General features: G+C 60.8%; 4 protein-coding genes across 4 annotated transcripts in view; all 4 read right to left on the bottom strand.

The window, feature by feature from the left end:
- The window catches only part of LOC121093023 (protocadherin gamma-A10-like), a 53,037-nt gene extending 51,336 nt beyond the window's left edge, over nucleotides 1–1,701 (bottom strand). The window contains 1 exon segment of the mRNA XM_040604779.1: nucleotides 2–1,701. Within this exon segment, the coding sequence (XP_040460713.1) occupies nucleotides 2–391 (390 nt within the window). The 5' untranslated portion in view covers nucleotides 392–1,701.
- LOC121092546 (protocadherin gamma-B5-like) lies at nucleotides 1,516–4,143 on the bottom strand. The gene has a single exon (XM_040603748.1). The coding sequence runs from the start codon at nucleotides 4,141–4,143 to the stop codon at nucleotides 1,516–1,518; it is 2,628 nt and encodes an 875-aa protein (XP_040459682.1).
- Nucleotides 4,140–10,876, bottom strand: LOC121092551 (protocadherin gamma-A10-like). Its single transcript, XM_040603753.1, is given in 3 exon segments — nucleotides 4,140–9,290; nucleotides 9,292–10,464; nucleotides 10,466–10,876. Coding segments are annotated over 3 exon segments (2,946 nt in total). The 3' UTR covers nucleotides 4,140–7,928.
- Nucleotides 10,877–11,635: 759 nt separating this feature from the next.
- LOC121092552 lies at nucleotides 11,636–24,691 on the bottom strand. The gene is given in 3 exon segments (XM_040603755.1): nucleotides 11,636–12,689; nucleotides 12,691–14,966; nucleotides 20,793–24,691. Coding segments are annotated over 3 exon segments (5,901 nt in total). The 5' UTR covers nucleotides 23,704–24,691; the 3' UTR covers nucleotides 11,636–11,975.
- Between the last annotated feature and the right edge of the window lie 33 nt (nucleotides 24,692–24,724).

A 24,724-nucleotide genomic window follows, 5' to 3' on the forward strand; every position in this document is an offset into this window, starting at 1 on the left:
GGCACAGGATCAGGCGGGGGAAACGGGCACGGCTCTCCGCTCCGGGCCCCTCCGCCTCGCTGCAGCAAGGCTCCGTACCGCGGGAACGCTCGCAGATCGCCCGGCCGCCGAGCCAGCGAGCGAGCGAGAGAGCGAGCGAGCCGGGCCGCAGCGGGCGGGGCTGCCTGCAGCGCTCCGGCCTTCCTCTCGCTCCTCCTCGGTCAACAGCGGCGCCCGCAGCCTCCTCCCGGCACTGCAGGCACCGAGCGCTGCCGAGCGCGGCCCGCCCGGCCTCCCCACGGGCAGCTCGCCGGGACGCGGCACTCGCCGCGGAGGCAGCGGGTCCCGTCCAGCGGGGATCTCCGCCGTCGCCTTCTCTCCCGCCCGCCCCTGCCTGGCTCCCCGAGACCATCCCGGCCAGCGAGACAGAGCGCGCCTCCCGCGGCTCGCCTGATGCTACCGCACGGCAATGATGACTGCCTAACGGCCATGGATGCAGAGGAACATATATTTTTCTCGAAATACGATGCTCAGACCATTAGTTCAAAACCACAAACCCCCACCACTGGCTTCTGTAGCCGTCACGCTGGAACAACCGGTACAAGGACAGCAAGAGCAAACAGGCTCTGCAACACAAAACGCGATCTCCAGAGCGTCCCCCGGGAGCCAGAGGGATCAGGCTCATTCACCCAGCCGCCAGGAACACGCCCCAGATTAAACGCTCCGCCACAGCTGACGGTCATTGGGCAGTTAAAGGCTAAAGGGAGTGGCGGCCATCAACACAGAACCTCAGCGCCCCACCCCCGCCCAGCCAGCCCCTGACGAGGGGCGTTGCTCGGGCACTTGCACGCGCTCTGGGATTTCTCCCCGTAAGACCTAGGAGAGCTTATGCACATTCACACTTATCCAAGTAATTCGATAATTCGATACTGATAATTCTATAATCGGTTTCAACGACGGCGCAGCGGCTTTCATCTTCTCAAAAATCACGGTGTAAGAGCTGGATGCGTGGCAGGAAAACACTCGTCTAGTTCGTGAATCTTCCCGGCCGTGGGACACACCTTTCCCACTAAATGCTGTAGGAAGCGGCAGAAGACAAGGATGGCTGCAAACTCTAAGCCATGTGGACGATGCGAAAATGTCCAAATGCACTTTATTCGAGTGCGCAAATGGTGTCGTTTTGCGTACCTCATTGTAGTCTTAGGTAAATTCTCAGGATGGGAAGACAGGCTCTGCAACACAAGAGGCGACTCTTTCCCCTCATTTTTTTTTTGCCGTTCTACCCCTGCAATTGTCTCAGACAGACAGACAGACAGAAAGACAGAGGAAGGCCAGGTAGAGGGAACTGCTATCACACAGGAAAAAGGAGAGGAGAAATAATAGCGCACAGAACTCGGGAAAATCACGCCCTGATGAAATTTATCTGCCCCACGAGTGCAGCCGTTCCTGCAGCCTTCTCTAGAAGATGGGAGGGCACCTGGTGGGAGGAGGGAACCGCTCCCTGGCGGGGAACAAGCGCCGGGGTAACTGCCCCGGTCACGGCGCCACGCGAACCTTCCTGTGGGAAAGAGCATTAAGGGGCAGGCGGAGAGCCCGTGCGTGCCTCCGTTCCCTGGCGGGGACACGGCCCAGCGCTGCCCCTGCACCGCCCCCGCGGGAAGCCCCGGGGAAGAGCGGTCGGCGGCTCGGAAAGGCTCGAGGGGAGGATCGCGAGCGCGCGGGCTTACCGACCTGCGGTGCGTCGGCGTCCGCGGGCGGCTCTCCCGCGCCGGCGCTGCTGCTCGGGCTCGGCTTCCCGCAGGGCTCCCCGCCGAGCAGCTCCTCCGCGGGCAGGCTGGGCAGCGGCGGCGGCAGCCAAGCGCCCTCGGCGACGGCGCGGCCCGGCGCCACGCACAGGTTGTAGGAGTAGGGCAAGGTGCCCTCGCAGAAGTCGGCCGGGAAGGCGGCGCCGGCCACGGAGAAGCGCTGCGCGCCCAGGCAGCGCAGGACGGCGGGCGGCCCGGCGCCGCGCACCCGCGCCACCACGGCCAGCGCCACGCTCAGCAGGAACAGCGCGGACAGCAGCGCCAGCGCCAGCACCAGGTAGAACTGCAGCTCCGCCGGCGCGTCGGCGTCCGCCGCCCGCTCGCTCAGCTCCGGCAGCGCCTCCTGCAAGCTCTCGGCCAGCACCACGTGCAGCGTGGCCGTGGCCGACAGCGCCGGCTGCCCGTGGTCCTTCACCACGGCCACCAGCCGCTGCTTGGCCGCGTCCCTCTCCGACACGGCCCGCGCCGTGCGCACCTCGCCGCTGTGCAGCCCCACGCGGAACAGCGCCGGCTCCGGCGCCTGCACCAGCTCGTACGACAGCCACGCGTTGCGCCCCGCGTCCGCGTCCACCGCCACCACCTTGGCCACCAGGTACCCGGCCTCGGCCGAGCGCGGCACCACCTCGAACGGCCCCGCGCCCGCCGCCGCCTCCGCCCCCGCGCCCGCCGCCGGCCACAGCACGCGCGGCGCGTTGTCGTTGCGGTCCAGCACGAAGACGCGCACCGTCGCCGTCGAGCTCCGCGCCGGCGCCCCGCCGTCCTGCGCCCGCACCGCCACCGCGAACTCGCGGCACTGCTCGTAGTCGAAGGAGCGCTGCGCGTACACCGCGCCGCTCCGCGCCTCCACCGACACGTACGGCGCCGCGCCCGCGCTGCCGCCCGCCAGCCAGTAGCTCACGCGCCCGTTGGCGCCCGCGTCCGCGTCCCGCGCGCGCACGCGCAGCACCGGCGCGCCCGCCGCGTTGTTCTCCGCCACGTAGGCGCTGTAGGCGGCCTCCTCGAACACCGGCGCGTTGTCGTTCACGTCCGACACCTCCAGCACCAGCGCCGTGCGGCTGGACAGCGCCGGGCTGCCGCCGTCCCTGGCCACCACCGTCACCCGGTGCTCGGCCGCTTGCTCCCGGTCCAGCGCACTCGCCGTCACCACCTTGTACGAGCCGCCCGACGACGCCACGATCGACAGCGGCGCCTCGCCCGACAGCTCGCACGACACCTGACCGTTCTCCCCGGAGTCCCGGTCCCGCACTTTCACCACGGCCACCACCGTGCCGGCCGGCGCGTCCTCGGGCACCGGACTCGACACCGACAGCACCGTGATTTCGGGCGCGTTGTCGTTCTCGTCGGTGATCTCTAGCTGCACCTCGCAGTGCGCCGTCAGCCCGCCCCCGTCCCTCGCCTCCAGGCCGAAGCTGTATTTACTCCTCTCCTCGAAATCGAGGGGACCCGCTGTCCTGACCTCGCCGCTCTCGCTGTCCACGCTGAACAACGCGCGGACGCCGTCGGGGACGTTGCCGAAGGAGTAGGAGACCCGCGCGTTGGAGCCCGCGTCCGCATCCGTGGCCCGCACCCGCAGCACTGGCGACCCCGGCGGCAGATTCTCCCGCACTCGCGCCTCGTAGACACTTTTACTGAACACGGGCGGGTTGTCGTTGGCGTCCGTCACGTTGACGCGGACCTGCACGGTCCCGGACCTGGCGGGGTCCCCTCCATCCACCGCCGTCAGCACCAGCTCGAAGGAGCTCTGCTTCTCACGGTCCAACGCGCGCTCCAGCACTAATTCCGGCTGCGTCTTTCCACCTGGGCTCTCCTTGACGGCCAGGCTGAAGGACGGGTTGCTGCTGAGCTGGTAAGTCAGCTGCGAGTTGCTGCCCACGTCTGCATCCTCGGCAATCTCCAGCAGAAAACGAGCTCCTGGAGAAGTGAACTCTGCGATGTCGAGGTGGAGAGCAGCCTTGCTGAAAGCCGGCGCATTGTCGTTGACGTCGTGGATGGCGACGTCGACGTGGAAGACATTGAGCGGGTTCTGCACCAGCGCCTCGAAGCTGACAGCGCAGGACGGCGACTCGCCGCACATCTGCTCCCGGTCCAGCCTCTCGCTCACGTACAAGTTCCCGTTCTCCCCGCTCACGCTGAAGTATTGCTTCTCGGCGCTGAGCCGCAGCTTGCGTGCCGGCAGCTCGGCCGGGCTCAGCCCCAGGTCCCGCGCCAGCGGCCCCACCAGCGAGCCCCTGCCCAGCTCCTCGGGGATGGCGTAGCGGATCCGCTCCGGCGCCGCCCGGCAGCACAAGCACAGCAGCACGGCGGGCAGCAGCGCTCGCCCGGCCGCTCGCCGCCGGCTCGGCCCCGGCCTGCCCGCCATTCTCGCCGGCGCTCGCCGCGCTCCTCCCTCCTGCCGCTGCCCTCCCTCCCTTGCAGCCCCGCTCCGCCACGAGCGCGGGGGCCGCCGGAGGGCAGCGATCTCGGCGCCGGCTCGGACGCCGCTGCTCCCCGCGCCGCCTCTCGCCGCTGCTCCCCGTGCCGCTGCCGCTCTGGCCGGCGCCGTGCGAGCCAGCAGCCCGTGGGGGCAGGACGCTGCGGCGGCCGCGGCTGCGGCTCCAGCGCCGCTCCGCGGCGGCCAACAGCGGCACCCGGAGGCGCCACGATGCCACCGCAGCCGGCTGATGGCCGCTCTCAGCGGCGCACACCCGCTCCCCGGGGCGCTCCCAGCAGCTGCCGGGAGTCGGCGCCCCCGGCTACCGAAACGCGCGATTCAGCTTTTCAGTGCGGCGAGTTTCTCACAACCGCGGCAAGGCGAAGCAAGCAGCGCTGCTCAGCCGCGGCAGGGCAGTCTGGCTCGGGAACGTGTTGCCGAGCGGCGGAGGAGCGCTCAGGCTCCGCGCAGCAGAGGACAGGTGAGTACAGGTGAGTACAAGCAGGTGCACTGTACAGCGCATGTCTGATATATTCCAACAGCTTCTACTTTTGCTGCGGGTGGGATTTCCCAGCTCTTTTATTTCATTTCTACGAGCTCTGAGAACTAACAGCCACAAGTGACTTTGGAGGAGAAGCTGTTGTAGAAAGGAAGCGCCAGACCCGCCTTTTGATTTGGGGAGATTCTTGTTCATATTCCTTTTATTTTACATACCTCTGAGTGTGACTGAGACCGAGGGGAAAACGGTAACCCTTATTCCTTGCAACAGCACTATTATTACATGCTCAGAGTTTTACATATTACGGACATCACTACTTCTTGCTCTCGGGAAGACAGACCTGTTAAAGCACTTTTTTCAGGATTGTTTCTCTCAGCGAACGGGGTAGGTAAGTAGATCTAAGATGGACGGGCAGCAAACAGGTAGACATGCGCCCAGGATACTTCAGTTACCAGTCCGCAATTCCAAGAATTGTGAGGAGGAGTGGTATAGTCCTCCGCGGTGTTGCCCCAGGTGCATGCGACATGTCAGCTAACATTCCCGGGACAGTCAGAGACTTGTAGAATAAAAAGCCGGCAAAAGAAGTCCAAGAAGAAAAAGTCAGAAGGACAACACTAGAGAAGGCAGTTTACCCATGACACAAACACAGGGACGTGTGCTTTGCACCGATCATACACGGATCACTCCAGGCGTGGGATGGTCTGAAAATGAAAAGGATTAAACCCTCTTGAGTGCGACATCTATGAAAAAGTACTTGATCCTCCTCAGTTCCTGTTTGTACGATAACACCACCTCTCAGCAACAATCAGGAAATCACGGAATGCAAGCCCGTCTTCAACAAGTCTTGGTTCATGACCACGGAGAAAGCAGGGCACAGTACGACCAGCTGAATCATTCCAAGCACTACACAGACCACGGGCTGAGAAACTACAGGTACATCAGATTTTGCTAAGACTCCTATTGCTCCAAACAAGACCTGACTCTGTGGATGACTACTGTGCTCATTCTTGAGATCCTGGTGATAAGTCAATTCCTGGTTATGCCACTCTTGCCACTTCCTCAAAAGGTACAAAGACATGGGCTACAGGACTCAGTTTCTCCTTCACAATTTTTTCCACTGTAGTAGTTACTAACAAATGATCGTTGAGCCACAACATTGCTGTAAGAAAAGGCTCTTCCTTGCCAACAAGACCATTCTCACAAAGTAGCCACCGCACTGTGCTTCAGACGCAGAGGCACATACAGGAGGGTCACCTTCCCACACTAAGCAAGTATTGACGCAGAATCTCGCCATTCCTCAACATTTGTTGCATTGCACTACTACTGCTCACATGCATTTCAAATAACTAATGGTACATGAAAACTCTGTGTTGTAAGACAATCGTGATAAATAAAGCAACGAATTATAGACTTTAGAAAAACCTTCAGCTAATAAGCCGTTCATAATGAAAATACCTGTGCATGTCTAATAGTCCAATTTTATGAATAACGTTGGCAAGCAAGAATTTAGCATTATATCGGCATTAGGCACATTAAGACCCTGTCACTACATCCTCAGCTACACCACTACCTCTAACTACACGGCTCTGTAAAAGACACGAAGACGAACAGTAAAGCAGGTGAAAAGTGCCCAGAGGAGAGTAACGATCCCTCGGAGATTAGCCCCTGTTTGGCAGAAGAGGCTACAGGGTTGCCGCGTCAACAGGTATCTCGTGGTAAACGAGGTCATTCTCACAAAATCATTCTAGGTACAGGAAGACTCTGGATGTGCTCACCGGCTGGGAGTAAGGGTAAGGAGCCCAAAATGAGAAAACAACCTTTCCAACCCGTAACGCTAGTAAGAATGCATGCTTCTCTGTTCCTCACACACAGTTTGCGTCGACTTTAAACACTTAGTATCGGAAAATCAAGCGCTGCTACACGAGGGAAAACCGTAACGAACAAGCTGTAAGGCGACATCAAAAGCACAAATGAACAACCCCTCACTGCAAGAGCGTCTTGACATTTCTTGAAAGTGCCATGCTGTCTGTAACACACCCCGACAAAAATCGAGACAATACTATCACCTAAAACTTCCCCCATAGACTGAAGACCTAAGAGGCTTAGAGAGTCTATAAGCACAACATTCATTCTGGGAACATCTAGTTCTTCAACTCCACTCCATCGTTGGAAGAGCACAGCGGTAACTCACAACCAACGTGACCAACCAGCTCTTGCATATGCACGCGTATTTTAGAATTTAACACTTACCAACAAGTAATTTGCGCTCCTCCTCGACCCTCTTTCTAAATCCGGAGCATGGAGCTCACTTTTGACCCAGTCAAGGAAATTCCCACAAATAACAAGGAATTATTATCCCAGGAATGCCTGGGAATGGTCTCCTGATTAAGGAAAGCATTTTACACCTCCAATGTGGAAAACACACCCCATTCTGGTACACAAAATCGACATTGCTGTCACTACTGGCTGAGGAACATGCTCTGTGAGGGACTTTCACACAAGAGACAAGTACAAGACATGCCAAAGCACACAGGCGCTATACGTTCATATCCAACAATGGCTTACATCCATCCTAAATAAATGACTGTTAAATGAAAGAGACGTGTAACAAGGGAAGAGTGATAATCAAGTGAACCAAAATAAAAGACTTCAGATAAACACCTTAATTAAAATGTCGTTCACGATAAATGTAATTGTGCATTTGTAATACACCTATAAGTAAAATGTCTCACAGGCTGGTAAAAACCACAAAAAATTAATAGAAACTTTCAAATAACTACAGGTTCCAAAAGGCATACTAACGGTTCATCACACACGGCTTTCAACAATAATAATTAATAGAAGATCAAAAAGGTACTACATGTGCAAGTACGAAACAAGAAATAAGGACTCATAAAAAGTACAAACTAGTAACCAGCCGTACAAAGTTATGCACGGGGTGGTTGACGTTCTGCTTACAGAAAACCTAACGCTACGAAAACGCATGTGCTCTCAGTCAGATACGTGACCCTGCTAATAACGCAAAGTACTGTTTCCTATTAATGCAATATCTCCGTTCAGAAGAGCTGCTACTAAAAGGAAAACTGTTATTCTACATGTCGGGGGATAGACTGAGAAAAACCTGGCCCAGACTAACAACAATATAGCCACAGCAGCCTCCCACACCACGGTGAGGCTGAAAAATACTCCCACGTCCACCTCCCGGGAGCAAGAGCAACGACCACGCAGCGCGATGCTAAATGAAACTTTGCCTCAGTCCTAACCAAACCTCCCCACGCAGTATAAGAAGACGGGAGAGAAAGGGCAGAGAAGCAGCAGAGAGATGCGTAGCGAAACATGTCCGGCCAGAGGCACTCACCGGGGGCGCGGCGGGGTCGTCGCCGAGCAGCGGCGCGGGCTCGTCGGGCGGCGGCCGGGCCGGCAGGGTGTCGCAGCAGCTGCCGGCCGACAAGCGGAGCTGGCTCTTGCGCGAGTCGGCGGTGAGCGACACCTCGTGCGAGTAGGAGTGCAGGAAGGCGCGGACGCCGTCGATGCCCACGAAGTGCGAGGCCGGGACGCCGCGCGCGGCGCCGCTGCCCGCCGCCAGCAGCTGCGAGCGGCGCCAGCGCCGCAGGCGCAGCGCCAGCAGCAGCAGCAGGAAGGCGAGGAAGAGGCAGGACACGGCCGCCACGGCCACCACCAGCCAGCGCGTCAGGCTGCCGGCCGGCTCGCCCGGCGCCGCCGCCGCGCTGCCCAGCTCCGAGAGCAGCTCGGCCACGCTCTCGGCCAGCACCACCGTCAGCGTGGCCGTGGCCGACAGCGCCGGCCGCCCGTGGTCCTTCACCACCACCACCAGGCTCTGCCGCGCCGCGTCGCGGGCCAGCGGGAAGCGCGCCGTGCGCACCTCGCCGCTGTGCAGCCCCACGCGGAACAGCCCCGGCTCCGTCGCCTTGGCCAGCTCGTACGACAGCCACGCGTTCTGTCCCGCGTCCGCGTCCACCGCCACCACCTTGGCCACCAGCGCCCCGGGCTCCGCCGAGCGCGGCGCCAGCTCCACGCCCGCCCAGCCCGCGCCCGGCGCCGCCGGCGGGTACAGCACCTGCGGCGCGTTGTCGTTCTCGTCCACGATCACGAGACGCACCGACACGTTGCTGCTCAGCGCCGGCGCGCCGCCGTCCTCCGCCCGCACCCACAGCCCCACCTCGCGCACCTCCTCGTAGTCGAAGGAGCGCAGCGCGTACAGCGCGCCCGTCTCCGCCTGCACCGACACGTAGGACGAGAGCGGCGCGCCGCGCACCCGACCCTCCGACAGCCGGTACCGCACGCGCGCGTTCTGACCCCAGTCCGCGTCCGCCGCCCGCACCGTCAGCACCAGCGCGCCCGCCGCGTTGTTCTCGGGCAGACGGGCGCTGTAGCGCGCCTCCGCGAACACCGGCGCGTTGTCGTTCACGTCCAGCACCCGCAGCGCCAGCACCGCGCCGCTCCACAGCGACGGCGACCCGCCGTCCGCCGCCCGCACCGTCACGTTGTACTCCGCCACCTCCTCCCGGTCCAGTTCCCTCGCCGTCACCACGCGGTAGTAGCCCTCAAAGGACTTCTCCAGCCGGAACGGCAGCCCCCTCGCCGATGCTGCACCGCACCTCGCCGTTCGCCCCCGAGTCCCGGTCCTGCACGTGCAGCAGGGCCACCACCGTCCCCGACGGCGCGTCCTCGGAGATCGCGCTCAGCGCCGACCGCACAGAAATCTCGGGCGCATTGTCGTTCACGTCTGTCACGCTGATCGCGACTTTGGCAGTATCAGAGAGACCTCCGCCATCATGTGCTTGCACCTCAAGATCGTACGACTCGGCTTCCTCGAAGTCCAGGCTCCGCACCACCGTGATCGATCCCGTCTCAGTGTCCAGGTGGAAAATCTTTGACGCTCTTTCCGAGATTTTCTTCACTGAGTATTTCACGTGCCCGTTCAGCCCCTCGTCGGCGTCGGCGGCCGTGACGGTGAGAAGGACGGAGCCCACGGGCACGTCCTCCGGCACACGCACCGTGTACTCGGCCTGGCTGAACTGGGGCGCGTTGTCGTTCGCGTCCAGCACGGCCACGCGGATCCGCGCCGTGCCCGTCCGTGCCGGCTCGCCGCCGTCGCTCGCCCTCAGCACCAGCTCGTGGAACGCCGCCTCCTCCCGGTCCAGCGCCTTGGCCAGCACCAGCTCGGGGCGCTGGTCCCCGCCGGGGCCCGCCTGCACGGCCAGCGAGAAGTGCTCGTCGCCGCTCAGCTCGTAGCTCTGCAGGGAATTCGCTCCCGCGTCCGGGTCGTGAGCCTCGGCCAGGGGAAACCGCGACCCCGGCGCTGTCATCTCGCTTATTCGCACTTCTTTTTCTGCCTCTCGGAAGCTGGGCGCGTTGTCGTTAATGTCCGTGATCTCCACGTCGACGCCGTAAACCTTCATTTCCCCGTCCACTATCACCTCACAGCGCAGCACGCATTGCTGCAGGCCCTCGCAGAGCTGCTCTCTGTCTATCCTCTCCGCCGTCACCAAGTGTCCCGTCTTTTTGTGCAGGATGAAATTCTGCGCCTTACCTTCGCAGACAAGGCTCACACCGCGGTCGGGGAGCGCGGGCAGCTGCAGCGCCAGGTCCTTGGCCACGTCGCCCACGAACGAGCCCTTCGGCATCTCCTCGGGAACCGAGTAGCGCAGCTGCCCCCACGCCGCCTCCCACGCCGCCAGCAGGACGCAACAGAGCAGGGCTCGCTCCCGCCGGCCCCCAGCGCCTCCCCGCCGCGCACATCTCTGCCGCGACACCACCGGCAGATCCCCGCCGCCGACCCCCGAAAGGGCCACGAGCACGGCTCTCCGCTTCGGGCCCCTCCGCTTCGCTGCAGCGCTGCTCTGCACCGCGGGGACGCTCGCAGTCCGCCCGGTCGCCGAGCCAGGCAGCGAGTGAGAGAGCGAGCGAGCCGGGCCGCAGCGGGCGGGGCTGCCTGCAGCGCTCCGGCCTTCCTCTCGCTCCTCCTCGGTCAACAGCGGCGCCCGCAGCCTCCTCCCGGCACTGCAGGCACCGAGCGCTGCCGAGCGCGGCTCGCCCGGCCTCCCCACGGGCAGCTCGCCGGGACGCGGCACTCGCCGCGGAGGCAGCGGGTCCCGTCCAGCGGGGATCTCCACCGTCGCCTTCTCTCCCGCCCGCCCCTGCCTGGCTCCCCGAGACCATCCCGGCCAGGGAGACAGAGCGCGCCTTCCGCGGCTCGCCTGATGCTACCACACGGCGATGATGACTTCCTAACGGGTATGGATGCAGAGGAACATATATTTTTCTCGAAATACGGCGCTCATACTATTAGTCCAAAAGCACAACCCCCACCACTGGCTTCTGTAGCCGATTACCCTGGAACGACCGGTACAAGGACAGCAAGAGCAACACAAAACGCGATGTCCAGAGCGTCCCCCGGGAGCCAGAGGGATCAGGCTCATTCACCCAGCCGCCAGGAACACGCCCCAGATTAAACACCCCGCCACCGCTGACGGTCATTAGGCGGTTAAAGGCTAAAGGGTGTGGCGGCCATCAACACAGAACCTCAGCGCCCCACCCCCGCCCAGCCAGCCCCTGACGAGGGGTGTTGCTCGGGCACTTGCACGCGCTCTGGGATTTCTCCCCTAAGACCTAGGATAGTTTATGCACATTCACATTTATCCAAGACATTCGATAATTCGATACTGATAATTCTATAATCGGTTTCAACGACGGCGCAGCGGCTTTCATCTTCTCAAAAATCACGGTGTAAGAGCTGGATGCGTGGCAGGAAAACACTCGTCTAGTTCGTGAATCTTCCCGGCCGTGGGACACACCTTTCCCACTAAATGCTGTAGGAAGCAGAAGAAGACAAGGACGGCTGCAAACCCTAAGCCACGCGGACGATGCGCAAGTGTGCAAAGACACTTTATTCTAGTGCCCAAGCGCTGTCGTTTTGCGTACCTCATTGTAGCCTTAGGTATGTTCTCAGGATGGGAAGACAGGCTCTGAAACACAAGAGGCGACTTTTTTCGCTTTCTTTTTTGCCGTTCTACACCTGCGCTTGTCTCAGACAAACACACAGACAGACGAGGGCCAGTAAGGAAGAGGGAACTACCACCCAGGAAAAAGAGAGGAGAAATAATAGCGCACAGAACTCGGGAAAATCACGCCCGGATGAAATTTATCTGCCCCCCGAATGCAGCCGTTCCTGCAGCCTTCTCTAGAAGATGGGAGGGCACCTGGTGGAAGGAGGGAACCGCTCCCTGGCGGGGAACAAGCGCCGGAGTAACTGCCCCGGTCACGGCGCCACGCGCACCTTCCTGTGGGAAAGAGCATCAAGGGGCAGGCGGAGAGCCCGTGCGTGCCTCCGTTCCCTGGCGGGGACACGGCCCAGCGCTGCCCCTGCACCGCCCCCGCGGGAAGCCCCGGGGAAGAGCGGTCGGCGGCTCGGAAAGGCTCGAGGGGAGGATCGCGAGCGCGCGGGCTTACCGACCTGCGGTGCGTCGGCGTCCGCGGGCGGCTCTCCCGCGCCGGCGCTGCTGCTCGGGCTCGGCTTCCCGCAGGGCTCCCCGCCGAGCAGCTCCTCCGCGGGCAGGCTGGGCAGCGGCGGCGGCAGCCAAGCGCCCTCGGCGACGGCGCGGCCCGGCGCCACGCACAGGTTGTAGGAGTAGGGCAAGGTGCCCTCGCAGAAGTCGGCCGGGAAGGCGGCGCCGGCCACGGAGAAGCGCTGCGCGCCCAGGCAGCGCAGGACGGCGGGCGGCCCGGCGCCGCGCACCCGCGCCACCACGGCCAGCGCCACGCTCAGCAGGAACAGCGCGGACAGCAGCGCCAGCGCCAGCACCAGGTAGAACTGCAGCTCCGCCGGCGCGTCGGCGCCCGCCGCCCGCTCGCTCAGCTCCGGCAGCGCCTCCTGCAAGCTCTCGGCCAGCACCACGTGCAGCGTGGCCGTGGCCGACAGCGCCGGCTGCCCGTGGTCCTTCACCACGGCCACCAGCCGCTGCTTGGCCGCGTCCCCTCTCCGACACGGCCCGCGCCGTGCGCACCTCGCCGCTGTGCAGCCCCACGCGGAACAGCGCCGGCTCCGGCGCCTGCACCAGCTCGTACGACAGCCACGCGTTGCGCCCCGCGTCCGCGTCCACCGCCACCACCTTGGCCACCAGGTACCCGGCCTCGGCCGAGCGCGGCACCACCTCGAACGGCCCCGCGCCCGCCGCCGCCTCCGCCCCCGCGCCCGCCGCCGGCCACAGCACGCGCGGCGCGTTGTCGTTGCGGTCCAGCACGAAGACGCGCACCGTCGCCGTCGAGCTCCGCGCCGGCGCCCCGCCGTCCTGCGCCCGCACCGCCACCGCGAACTCGCGGCACTGCTCGTAGTCGAAGGAGCGCTGCGCGTACACCGCGCCGCTCCGCGCCTCCACCGACACGTACGGCGCCGCGCCCGCGCTGCCGCCCGCCAGCCAGTAGCTCACGCGCCCGTTGGCGCCCGCGTCCGCGTCCCGCGCGCGCACGCGCAGCACCGGCGCGCCCGCCGCGTTGTTCTCCGCCACGTAGGCGCTGTAGGCGGCCTCCTCGAACACCGGCGCGTTGTCGTTCACGTCCGACACCTCCAGCACCAGCGCCGTGCGGCTGGACAGCGCCGGGCTGCCGCCGTCCCTGGCCACCACCGTCACCCGGTGCTCGGCCGCCTGCTCCCGGTCCAGCGCGCTCGCCGTCACCACCTTGTACGAGCCGCCCGACGACGCCACGATCGACAGCGGCGCCTCGCCCGACAGCTCGCACGACACCTGACCGTTCTCCCCGGAGTCCCGGTCCCGCACTTTCACCACGGCCACCACCGTGCCGGCCGGCGCGTCCTCGGGCACCGGGCTCGACACCGACAGCACCGTGATTTCGGGCGCGTTGTCATTCTCGTCGGTGATCTCTAGCTGCACCTCGCAGTGCACCGTCAGCCCGCCGCCGTCCCTCGCCTCCAGGCCGAAGCTGTATTTACTCCTCTCCTCGAAATCGAGGGGACCCGCTGTTCTGACCTCGCCGCTCTCGCTGTCCACGCTGAACAACGCGCGGACGCCGTCGGGGACGTTGCCGAAGGAGTAGGAGACCCGCGCGTTGGAGCCCGCGTCCGCATCCGTGGCCCGCACCCGCAGCACTGGCGACCCCGGCGGCAGATTCTCCCGCACTCGCGCCTCGTAGACGCTTTTACTGAACACGGGCGGGTTGTCGTTGGCGTCCGTCACGTTGACGCGGACCTGCACGGTCCCGGACCTGGCGGGGTCCCCGCCATCCACCGCCGTCAGCACCAGCTCGAAGGAGCTCTGCTTCTCACGGTCCAACGCGCGCTCCAGCACTAATTCCGGCTGCGTCTTTCCACCCGGGCTCTCCTTGACGGCCAGGCTGAAGGACGGGTTGCTGCTGAGCTGGTACGTCAGCTGCGAGTTGCTGCCCACGTCCGCGTCTCGGGCCATCTCCAGCGGAAAACGAGCGCCGGGAAGCGTCCATTCACCGATGTCGAGGTGGAGAGCAGCCTTGCTGAAAGCCGGCGCGTTGTCGTTGACGTCGTGGATGGTGACGTCGACGTGGAAGACGTTGAGCGGGTTCTGCACCAGCGCCTCGAAGCTGACGGCGCAGGACGGCGACTCGCCGCACATCTGCTCCCGGTCCAGCCTCTCGCTCATGTACAGGTTCCCGTTCTCCCCGCTCACGCTGAAGTATTGCTTCTCGGCGCTGAGCCGCAGCTTGCGTGCCGGCAGCTCGGCCGGGCTCAGCCCCAGGTCCCGCGCCAGCGGCCCCACCAGCGAGCCCCTGCCCAGCTCCTCGGGGATGGCGTAGCGGATCCGCTCGGGCGCCGCCCGGCAGCACAAGCACAGCAGCACGGCGGGCAGCAGCGCTCGCCCGGCCGCTCGCCGCCGGCTCGGCCCCGGCCTGCCCGCCATTCTCGCCGGCGCTCGCCGCGCTCCTCCCTCCTGCCGCTGCCCTCCCTCCCTTGCAGCCCCGCTCCGCCACGAGCGCGGGGGCCGCCGGAGGGCAGCGATCTCGGCGCCGGCTCGGACGCCGCTGCTCCCCGCGCCGCCTCTCGCCGCTGCTCCCCGTGCCGCTGCCGCTCTGGCCGGCGCCGTGCGAGCCAGCAGCCCGTGGGGGCAGGACGCTGCGGCGGCTGCGGCTGCGGCTGTGGCTCCATCGCCGCTCCGCGTCGGCCAACAGCGGCACCCGGAGGCGCCACGACGCCACCGCAGCCGCCTGATGGCTGCGCTCCGCGGGGAGCGGGGGCTGCACCGGCACCAGGGGCTTTCGGGTCACCTCCCCCATCGCAGGGAGTGCTAAGCACCCCATTCGCGCGGCAGAGCACAACAGAAGGAACTCAGCCTCTCCTGGTGAAATCGGCAGCAACAAGAAGAGGAACACACGGTTTGATAGCTGCGGAAGTCATCTTCTCTGTTCAGCTTTCCTTACCTGGGACGAGTACCATCAAGGACAAACTCGTGTTGGAGTACTCAATGAGGCATCAGAAACAGAATGAAGCAAAACCTTCTGCAGTCCTGTCATGGTAGACCTGCAAGGGGTCTCCTTTTTTTGTTGTTAATTCTTCTCTTTGGAAGAATAACAATTACCCCGAGAAACATATCACAGAAAGGCCACGTGTATAGCTCTGGTCTAAGGGAACAGAATAACACTTACTAGTTACATTTTAATTCACAGAAGTTCCTGCTCTTGCATCTCCGTACTTGAGGGGCTGAGCAGGGGAAAGTGCAAAGCCATACCGAGTCTTTCATGGATCCAGAGAATGGTTTGGATTGGAAGGGACCTTTCAAGTTCACCTAGCCCAGCCCTGTGCCATGGACAGGGACCTCCTTCACTAGGCCAGGTTGCTCAAAGCCCCGTCTAACCTGATCAAGAACCACCCTCATCGTAAAATATTTCTTCTTTCTCTCTCTTTAAAACAAACCCTCTTTCAGTAGAAAACCATTGTCTCTTGCCCTGTCACAGCAGCCCCTGGTAAAAAGTCTCTCTCCATCTTTATTATAAGCCCCATTTATACATTGAAAAGGCACAATAAGGTCTGCTTCTTTTCTATAGGCTGCAGAACCTCAACTGCTTCAGCCCTTCCTCAAAGAAGAGATAAATGGCCAAAAGAAAAGAGGTGCAGTCATCTTACAGAGCCTGGGTCATCAGATGTTCCAGCCCTTTGACCATTTAGGTGGTCCTTCTCTGGACCTAATGTAACTGGCCCATGTCTGTGGTGACTGTGGGCCCCAGAGCTGAGCGCAGTCCTGCAGCTGGGGTCTCATGAAAGCAGAGTAGAGGGGAAGAACCACCTCACTCGGCCTGCTGGCCTTGCTACTTCTTATGCAGCCCAGGATGTGAGCAGCTTTCTTGGCACCAATCCCATATTGCCAGCTCATGTCCCATTTGTCACTGTCCTGGTTTCAGCTGGGATGGACTTAACTTTCTTCTTAGTAGCTAGTACAGTGCTGTGTTCTGGCTGTGATGTGAGAACTATGTTGATAATGCGCTGATGTTTTCAGTTGTTGCTGGGTAATATTTATTCTACATCAAGAATTTTTCGGTTTCTTGGGCCTTGCCAGCCAGAGTGCTGGAGGGGTGGTCACAAGAGAGTGTCAATGGACACAGCCAGGTCAGATGACCTGAAGAAGCCAAAGAGGTATTCCATCTCATGGGATGTCATGCTTGGTATATAAATTGGAGGGGGAGGTGCGGGCGGAATCATTGCTCAGGGACTGGGTGGGCATCGGTCAGCGGGTGTTGAGCAGTTGTACTGTGCATCACTTGCTTTCCTTTCTCCCTTTTCCTTTGGATTTTATCCTTTTCCCAACCTTCTCATGATGACTCCTGTTAATAATATTATCATTACTATTATTGTTGTTGTTGTTAACTTTTTAAAATTCTGTGTAAATTATTAAACTGTTCATATCTCAGCCTCGAGGTTTCCATTTCTTTCAGATTCTCCTCCCCACCCCTCTGGGTGGGGGGCAGCGAGAAAACAACTGTATGGTTACCAGCTGGGATAAACCTGCAACAGTCACCCACCAGTACCCAAAACTTGTTCTCAATCCACCCATCCCCCAGTCTGTATTGAAAATGGGAATTGCCCAGACCCAGCTGCAGCACCTTGCACTTTGCCTTACTCAACTTCTAGCCTGCCAAGGTGTCTCCGGATTGCATCACTTCCCTTGAGTGAGTCAACTCAGCTTGGAGTCATCTTCAAATATGCTGTAGCTGCACCCAATCACACTGTCTATGAACACACAAAATAGTACTGATCCAAGTACAGACCATTGTAGGACAACACATGTTACTGATATCTACTTGAACATTGAGCCACTGACTTGAACGCTTGGGACATGGCCATTCAGCCAGTGATCTAACAGTCCCATATTTCTCCAGTTTAGCAGCCAAAGTATTTTGGGGGGCTGTATGGAGGATACCCTGTACAGTCTTCCAACGATGAACATCTTCTCCCACAGGCCCCAGGTGTGCTCACAGAAATTTGCTTGGGCTGGGTTGGTACTCTGCACTTTGAGGACTGCAGTAGGGATGGTCTTCCTCTTTCTCACTACAGACAAGTGCGCCTCTGGGAGCACACGTATGCCTAGGAAAGCCTTCCTTTTCACAACTCTCAACATCAAAGAGGTGTACGTGATCTGAGCCTGCACTCAGGGAATTGCAAGGGACCTGACCTTCCCTATGTCATCAGGCACACTGACGTCAAACTCTAGCTCGTGACAACAAGCGAGGAAAGAGTCAGAAACATGCAGGAATGAAAGCATCACAGGGAATAGCATTTCTTAGGCCACACTGTCTGAGAAGCAGGAATCCCAGTTGCACGCGCATTATACCATCAGGCACACAGTTGTGTTAACTATGACAAGCAAGGAAATGACCATCTGTTCTTCTACAGTCTCACGCACACAGCTCCCCTCTCTTCTCTCCAACGGTACACAACTGGTTGATTTGCTACTGGCCTTCTCAGAGTTGGAAAAGACACACCGTGCTAATACAATGCACTACAATCTCACCAAGGGGGGAGTTACATTTCTTCACCAAAAGTCTGAGAACAAACAGAAGGATTGTCTCCAAGCCCACCATTGATAAAAGGCCAAAACAAAAGAGGAGAAGCCACCCAACAGAGTCAAGGTGATCACACTGTTCGCTGAAGAGGAAACTCTCCCCTTCTTTTAGCACACACGCTCTTCCATAGAGATGTGGCTTCCTCTAAGGTCATGTTTAAAGAGATTCCAACAATAATAACAGAACACAAAGATACTCTGACATCTCCTGCCTTTCACACTTGCTGTAGCATGGACAAGAGGCACTAACACGTAACACATTGCTAAACAAAGCTCTGCTGATAATGACAAGTAAACCTACATGCACAGGAAAACAAGAAAAAAACCCCATAAATCAACAGAGCAAGGCAAGGAAGCATCAGAAGACAAAGTGTTGTCAGAGAAACGCACAGGGAAATCTTCTTGGTCTTCACTGCAGGCATTGAAATTCCTCCCTGAGAGCACCTGGAAGTCACACAGATCTCAATCTGCCAGTGTGTCCCTGAAGTCTCACCCTAGACAGCATAGTACGGGGGGTCATTTTAAGAAATAGTCATCAGCTCCCAGAAACCTTTTTTTCTACTGTGTGGCCCGTTCATCTCCCAGAAATATGAAGCAATAAGTGTAAACACCTTATCATCGATCTCTTTCTCATGCTCATTCTCCTGGGCTACTACAGCACTCTCTTTTAGCTTCTGCTTGCTTTTCCTCACAGGCAAAAGTCTGTCTTAGGTGGCTGAAGGAAGTATTTGCTGCAAAATGCCACGCACAGTTTCAAATGTAAAAGCACTCTGCAGAAAGGGGGGAAATGAACCACGACCTTCCAGGACACAAAGGCCTGAAAGACAGTGTCATTACAACTATGAAGAACTCCACATCGCAGTGTTACAGGGGCAGACAGATGGGTAATGCAGTTTCACAGAGGAATTGAAGCTGTTCTTGCCGTGCATCATTGTCCAACACAAACAGTTCCTGCGCAAACTGCTAGAGGACCGACATTCCCTTTCAGGACAGGGCAACCAGGACCACTGCCTGAATGGCACAGGCCTTGGCAAAAGGCACAAAATAAGACTGTTGCTCAGACAGGACCACGCTGACCCACCTGTTTCCCTGGCTCCATGCCTCCATGCCACCCTCCTGGCTCTGCGCTCACAGCCTTCAGTTGCACCATGGACAGTAAGCAGTGTTTTGGCCACGTGTCAGCCACAAGCTCAAAAGCATGTGTGTGTCATTTGGTGGCACCTTAGGGAAACAGAAGGGCATCAAAGTCTTTGCCTTGGCATCTATACACCTTCATGGTATGGATGGGAAGTGCTTTGCCAGCCCAACAACTAGAAGAGACCTTTAAATGTTGTAAGGGTCACCAGACGCAATGACGCCCAGCTTTAGGCCTGGACAACCAACAAGGAAAGAACAAGACATCTGCTGCAGAGAAGGAATCACAGCTTCACAGTTCAGCCCCTGCCAACTGCAGAAGCTACGCAAGAAGGGTATCTAGTTGGTAATAAGCACGTGAGTGGCTCACACCAAAGACCACAGCCACATTTCCTCAATGGAATGTCTTTGCAGAGTAGAAGAGGGAAAATGCATGGAACCACAGCTGTGGGCTCCCTGTAACAACTAGGACAAACTGAACTTTTACAGCACCATTACATCTTCCAGACATTTCAGATGTCAAGCACAGTAACCTTTTTCACTTGCCCGGTCTCTGGACAGGCAGAACTTTTCACCCTGGCCAAACATTCCACAATGGGAAGGCTACCTCTGCAGGCAGACACCACTGAAAGAAAAGTTGCACGCCAACTTCTCCTTACTGAAGAACAAGGATCACAACACAGATGCATGCAAAGGGATTTCTCCACTCATCACACTGCTTCAGGGAAATACACAGTTTTCTCAAGTCCATAAGTGATACGCAGCTCCGATAAAGACCCAGACATCCAAGGATCACCTCAAAGATACAACAGTCCTACTAGAGCACATGGGCACCTTGGAAGATAGACGATTCCCAAACCACGACATAAAGTGCACGTCAATGCTCACTAATTGCCATGTACAAGACACATCACTCAACAGGAAGAATAAATTGATGAATGCAGTGAAGCCTGGGAACTAACAAAACATATGTCTTGTTTGTGACAACCAAAAGCATTTCCTGCAGTAATATTTTATGGAAACACAGCTATGATTGTCTTCCTCTTTACAGCAGTGACCATCAAAGCCAGGTACGTGACAGTCAGAGAAATGTAGCAGATCTGATCTTGCACACATTATCAGAGATGATGACCTACCTCCAGTTCATCACAATTAGCAAGGCAAGAAGTTAACCCGTGCTGAATTGAAGGGATCATGGCATTCTCTTCTTAGAGCACGGCACTTAGGGTCAGGAACTAATTCAGGTATTTAGCAGGGAATGAATATTCAGTTGGCTCCTCCCAAATCTCTTGTAATGGCCCTTGCCGTAAGCACATAATTAAGCCATTTGTTAAAAACACTGTGACAATGGGCGAACACACAGGAAGGACCTCCCAGGGCTCGCAGTGCAGTTGGAATAACATTCCTTTGGCCAAACGATGTGTCTTGTGCCCTTCTACAGCCCCTCAAGGACAGCTCCCAGGACGCTCGTCAACAGCCCCTCACAAGTCCCATGGTGTTCTTGGACCCTCCTAATGTGCCAGCACCTCTTACCAAACCGCCAGTCCCCCAGGCCACTTCTCTGTGACATGCGCCATTATCACGCCTGGGAGCATTCCAAGAAGGGAGGCGTATTCTCTGCAAGGTTCTCTAGAGGAGCCTCGGGGCGGAAGCCGAGCAAAGCAGGAGTCCCGAGCCCCACTTCAAGGCCATGCACCCCCACACACCCCCGCGCCTGTCCTGCTGCGGTCGTGCCTACGCCTCCTCCCCCCGCCAGCCCCGCGAGAGAGCGCCAGGGACCCTCACCGCCCCTGCCTGCCACCGCAGCCGGAGCGCCGGATGAGCCAGCCGGGCACGGGCCCTGCGGGAACGAGAGGCAGGAGCGCACCGAGGCCCTGTGCCCGCAGCTGCGCCGGCCTTGCCTGCGCGCGCAGAGGGAAGGCAAGGGGCAGCGAGAAACTCCAGAGCGGCAGGAAGGAAAGGCAGCCAAGCGCGGGCAGAGGCACTCACCGGGGGCGCGGCGGGGTCGTCGCCGAGCAGCGGCGCGGGCTCGTCGGGCGGCGGCCGGGCCGGCAGGGTGTCGCAGCAGCTGCCGGCCGACAAGCGGAGCTGGCTCTTGCGCGAGTCGGCGGTGAGCGACACCTCGTGCGAGTAGGAGTGCAGGAAGGCGCGGACGCCGTCGATGCCCACGAAGTGCGAGGCCGGGACGCCGCGCGCGGCGCCGCTGCCCGCCGCCAGCAGCTGCGAGCGGCGCCAGCGCCGCAGGCGCAGCGCCAGCAGCAGCAGCAGGAAGGCGAGGAAGAGGCAGGACACGGCCGCCACGGCCACCACCAGCCAGCGCGTCAGGCTGCCGGCCGGCTCGCCCGGCGCCGCCGCCGCGCTGCCCAGCTCCGAGAGCAGCTCGGCCACGCTCTCGGCCAGCACCACCGTCAGCGTGGCCGTGGCCGACAGCGCCGGCCGCCCGTGGTCCTTCACCACCACCACCAGGCTCTGCCGCGCCGCGTCGCGGGCCAGCGGGAAGCGCGCCGTGCGCACCTCGCCGCTGTGCAGCCCCACGCGGAACAGCCCCGGCTCCGTCGCCTTGGCCAGCTCGTACGACAGCCACGCGTTCTGTCCCGCGTCCGCGTCCACCGCCACCACCTTGGCCACCAGCGCCCCGGGCTCCGCCGAGCGCGGCGCCAGCTCCACGCCCGCCCAGCCCGCGCCCGGCGCCGCCGGCGGGTACAGCACCTGCGGCGCGTTGTCGTTCTCGTCCACGATCACGAGACGCACCGACACGTTGCTGCTCAGCGCCGGCGCGCCGCCGTCCTCCGCCCGCACCCACAGCCCCACCTCGCGCACCTCCTCGTAGTCGAAGGAGCGCAGCGCGTACAGCGCGCCCGTCTCCGCCTGCACCGACACGTAGGACGAGAGCGGCGCGCCGCGCACCCGACCCTCCGACAGCCGGTACCGCACGCGCGCGTTCTGACCCCAGTCCGCGTCCGCCGCCCGCACCGTCAGCACCAGCGCGCCCGCCGCGTTGTTCTCGGGCAGACGGGCGCTGTAGCGCGCCTCCGCGAACACCGGCGCGTTGTCGTTCACGTCCAGCACCCGCAGCGCCAGCACCGCGCCGCTCCACAGCGACGGCGACCCGCCGTCCGCCGCCCGCACCGTCACGTTGTACTCCGCCATCTCCTCCCGGTCCAGCTCCCTCGCCGTCACCACGCGGTAGTAGCCCTCAAAGGACTTCTCCAGCCGGAACGGCAGCCCCTCGCCGATGCTGCACCGCACCTCGCCGTTCGCCCCCGAGTCCCGGTCCTGCACGTGCAGCAGGGCCACCACCGTCCCCGACGGCGCGTCCTCGGAGATCGCGCTCAGCGCCGACGATACTGTAAGTTCGGGCGTGTTGTCGTTCACGTCTGTCACGCTGATCGCGACTTTGGCAGTGTCGGAGAGACCTCCGCCGTCCCGTACTTGCACCTCCAATTCGTACGACTCGGCTTCCTCGAAGTCCAGGCTCCGCACCACCGTGATCGATCCCATTTCAGTGTCCAGGTGGAAAATCTTTGACGCTCTCTCCGAGATTTTCTTCACTGAGTATTTCACGTGCCCGTTCAGCCCCTCGTCGGCGTCGGCGGCCGTGACGGTGAGGAGGACGGAGCCCACGGGCACGTCCTCCGGCACACGCACCGTGTACTCGGCCTGGCTGAACTGGGGCGCGTTGTCGTTCGCGTCCAGCACGGCCACGCGGATCCGCGCCGTGCCCGTCCGTGCCGGCTCGCCGCCGTCGCTCGCCCTCAGCACCAGCTCGTGGAACGCCGCCTCCTCCCGGTCCAGCGCCTTGGCCAGCACCAGCTCGGGGCGCTGGTCCCCGCCGGGGCCCGCCTGCACGGCCAGCGAGAAGTGCTCGTCGCCGCTCAGCTCGTAGCTCTGCAGGGAATTCGCTCCCGCGTCCGGGTCGTGAGCCTCAGCCAGGGGAAACCGCGACCCCGGCGCTGTCGTCTCGCTCATTCTCTCTTCAACCTCAATTTCCTTGAAGCTGGGCGCGTTGTCGTTAATGTCCGTGATCTCCACATCGACGCCGTAAACCTTCATTTCCCCGTCCACTATCACCTCACAGCGCAGCACGCATTGCTGCAGACCCTCGCAGAGCTGCTCTCTGTCTATCCTCTCCGCCGTCACCAAATGTCCCGTCTTCCCGTGCAGGGCGAAATACTGCGCCCTGCCTCTGTCTATGATGCGCACGCCGCGGTCGGGGAGCGCGGGCAGCTGCAGCGCCAGGTCCTTGGCCACGTCGCCCACGAACGAGCCCTTCGGCACCTCCTCGGGAACCGAGTAGCGCAGCTGCCCCCACGCCGCCTCCCACGCCGCCAGCAGGACGCAACAGAGCAGGGCTCGCTCCCGCCGGCCCCAACGCCTCACCGTCGCGCACATCTCCACTGAGGCACCGCCGGCAGTTCCCCGCCGCTGCCCGCCGACACGGGTACGGGTACTGCTCGCCTCTTCGCGCCCCTCCGCCTCGCTGCAGTAAGGCTCCGTACCGCGGAGACGCTCGCAGATCGCCCGGCCGCCGAGCCAGCGAGCGAGCGAGAGAGCGAGCGAGCAGGGCCGCAGCGGGCGGGGCTGCCTGCAGCGCTCCGGCCTTCCTCTCGCTCCTCCTCGGTCAACAGCGGCGCCCGCAGCCTCCTCCCGGCACTGCAGGCACCGAGCGCTGCCGAGCGCGGCCCGCCCGGCCTCCCCACGGGCAGCTCGCCGGGACGCGGCACTCGCCGCGGAGGCAGCGGGTCCCGTCCAGCGGGGATCTCCGCCGTCGCCTTCTCTCCCGCCCGCCCCTGCCTGGCTCCCCGAGACCATCCCGGCCAGGGAGACAGAGCGCGCCTCCCGCGGCTCGCCTGATGCTACCACACGGCGATGATGACTTCCTAACGGGTATGGATGCAGAGGAACAAATATTTTTCTCGAAATACGGCGCTCATACTATTAGTCCAAAAGCACAACCCCCACCACTGGCTTCTGTAGCCGATTACCCTGGAACGACCGGTACAAGGACAGCAAGAGCAAACAGGCTCTGCAACACAAAACGCGACGTCCAGAGCGTCCCCCGTGAGCCAGAGGGATCAGGCTCATTCACCCAGCCGCCAGGAACACGCCTCAGATTAAACGCTCCGCCACCGCTGACGGTCATTGGGCAGTTAAAGGCTAAAGGGAGTGGCGGCCATCAACACAGAACCTCAGCGCCCCACCCCCGCCCAGCCAGCCCCTGACGAGGGGCGTTGCTCGGGCACTTGCACGCGCTCTGGGATTTCTCCCCGTAAGACCTAGGAGAGCTTATGCACATTCACACTTATCCAAGTAATTCGATAATTCGATACTGATAATTCTATAATCGCTTTCAACGACCGCGCAGCGGCTTTCATCTTCTCAAAAATCACGGTGTAAGAGCTGGATGCGTGGCAGGAAAACACTCGTCTAGTTCGTGAATCTTCCCGGCCGTGGGACACCTTTCCCACTAAATGCTGTAGGAAGCGGCAGAAGACAAGGATGGCTGCAAACCCTAAGCCACGTGGACGATGCGAAAATGTCCAAATGCACTTTATTCGAGTGCGCAAATGCTGTCGTTTTGCGTACCTCATTGTAGTCTTAGGTAAATTCTCAGGATGGGAAGACAGGCTCTGAAACACAAGAGGCGACTTTTTCCCCTCATTTTTTTTTTTGCCGTTCTACCCCTGCAATTGTCTCAGACAGACAGACAGACAGAAAGACAGAGGAAGGCCAGGTAGAGGGAACTGCTATCACACAGGAAAAAGGAGAGGAGAAATAATAGCGCACAGAACTCGGGAAAATCACGCCCTGGTGAAATTTATCTGCCCCACGA

Source organism: Falco naumanni, chromosome 8 (genome assembly GCF_017639655.2).
Source record: "Falco naumanni isolate bFalNau1 chromosome 8, bFalNau1.pat, whole genome shotgun sequence".
Classification (NCBI taxonomy): domain Eukaryota; kingdom Metazoa; phylum Chordata; class Aves; order Falconiformes; family Falconidae; genus Falco; species Falco naumanni.

Coding starts and splice junctions, on each gene's coding strand:
- LOC121092546 (XM_040603748.1), bottom strand. CDS start 4,143: ATGGCGGGCAGGCCGGGGCCGAGCCGGCGGCGAGCGGCCGGGCGAGCG.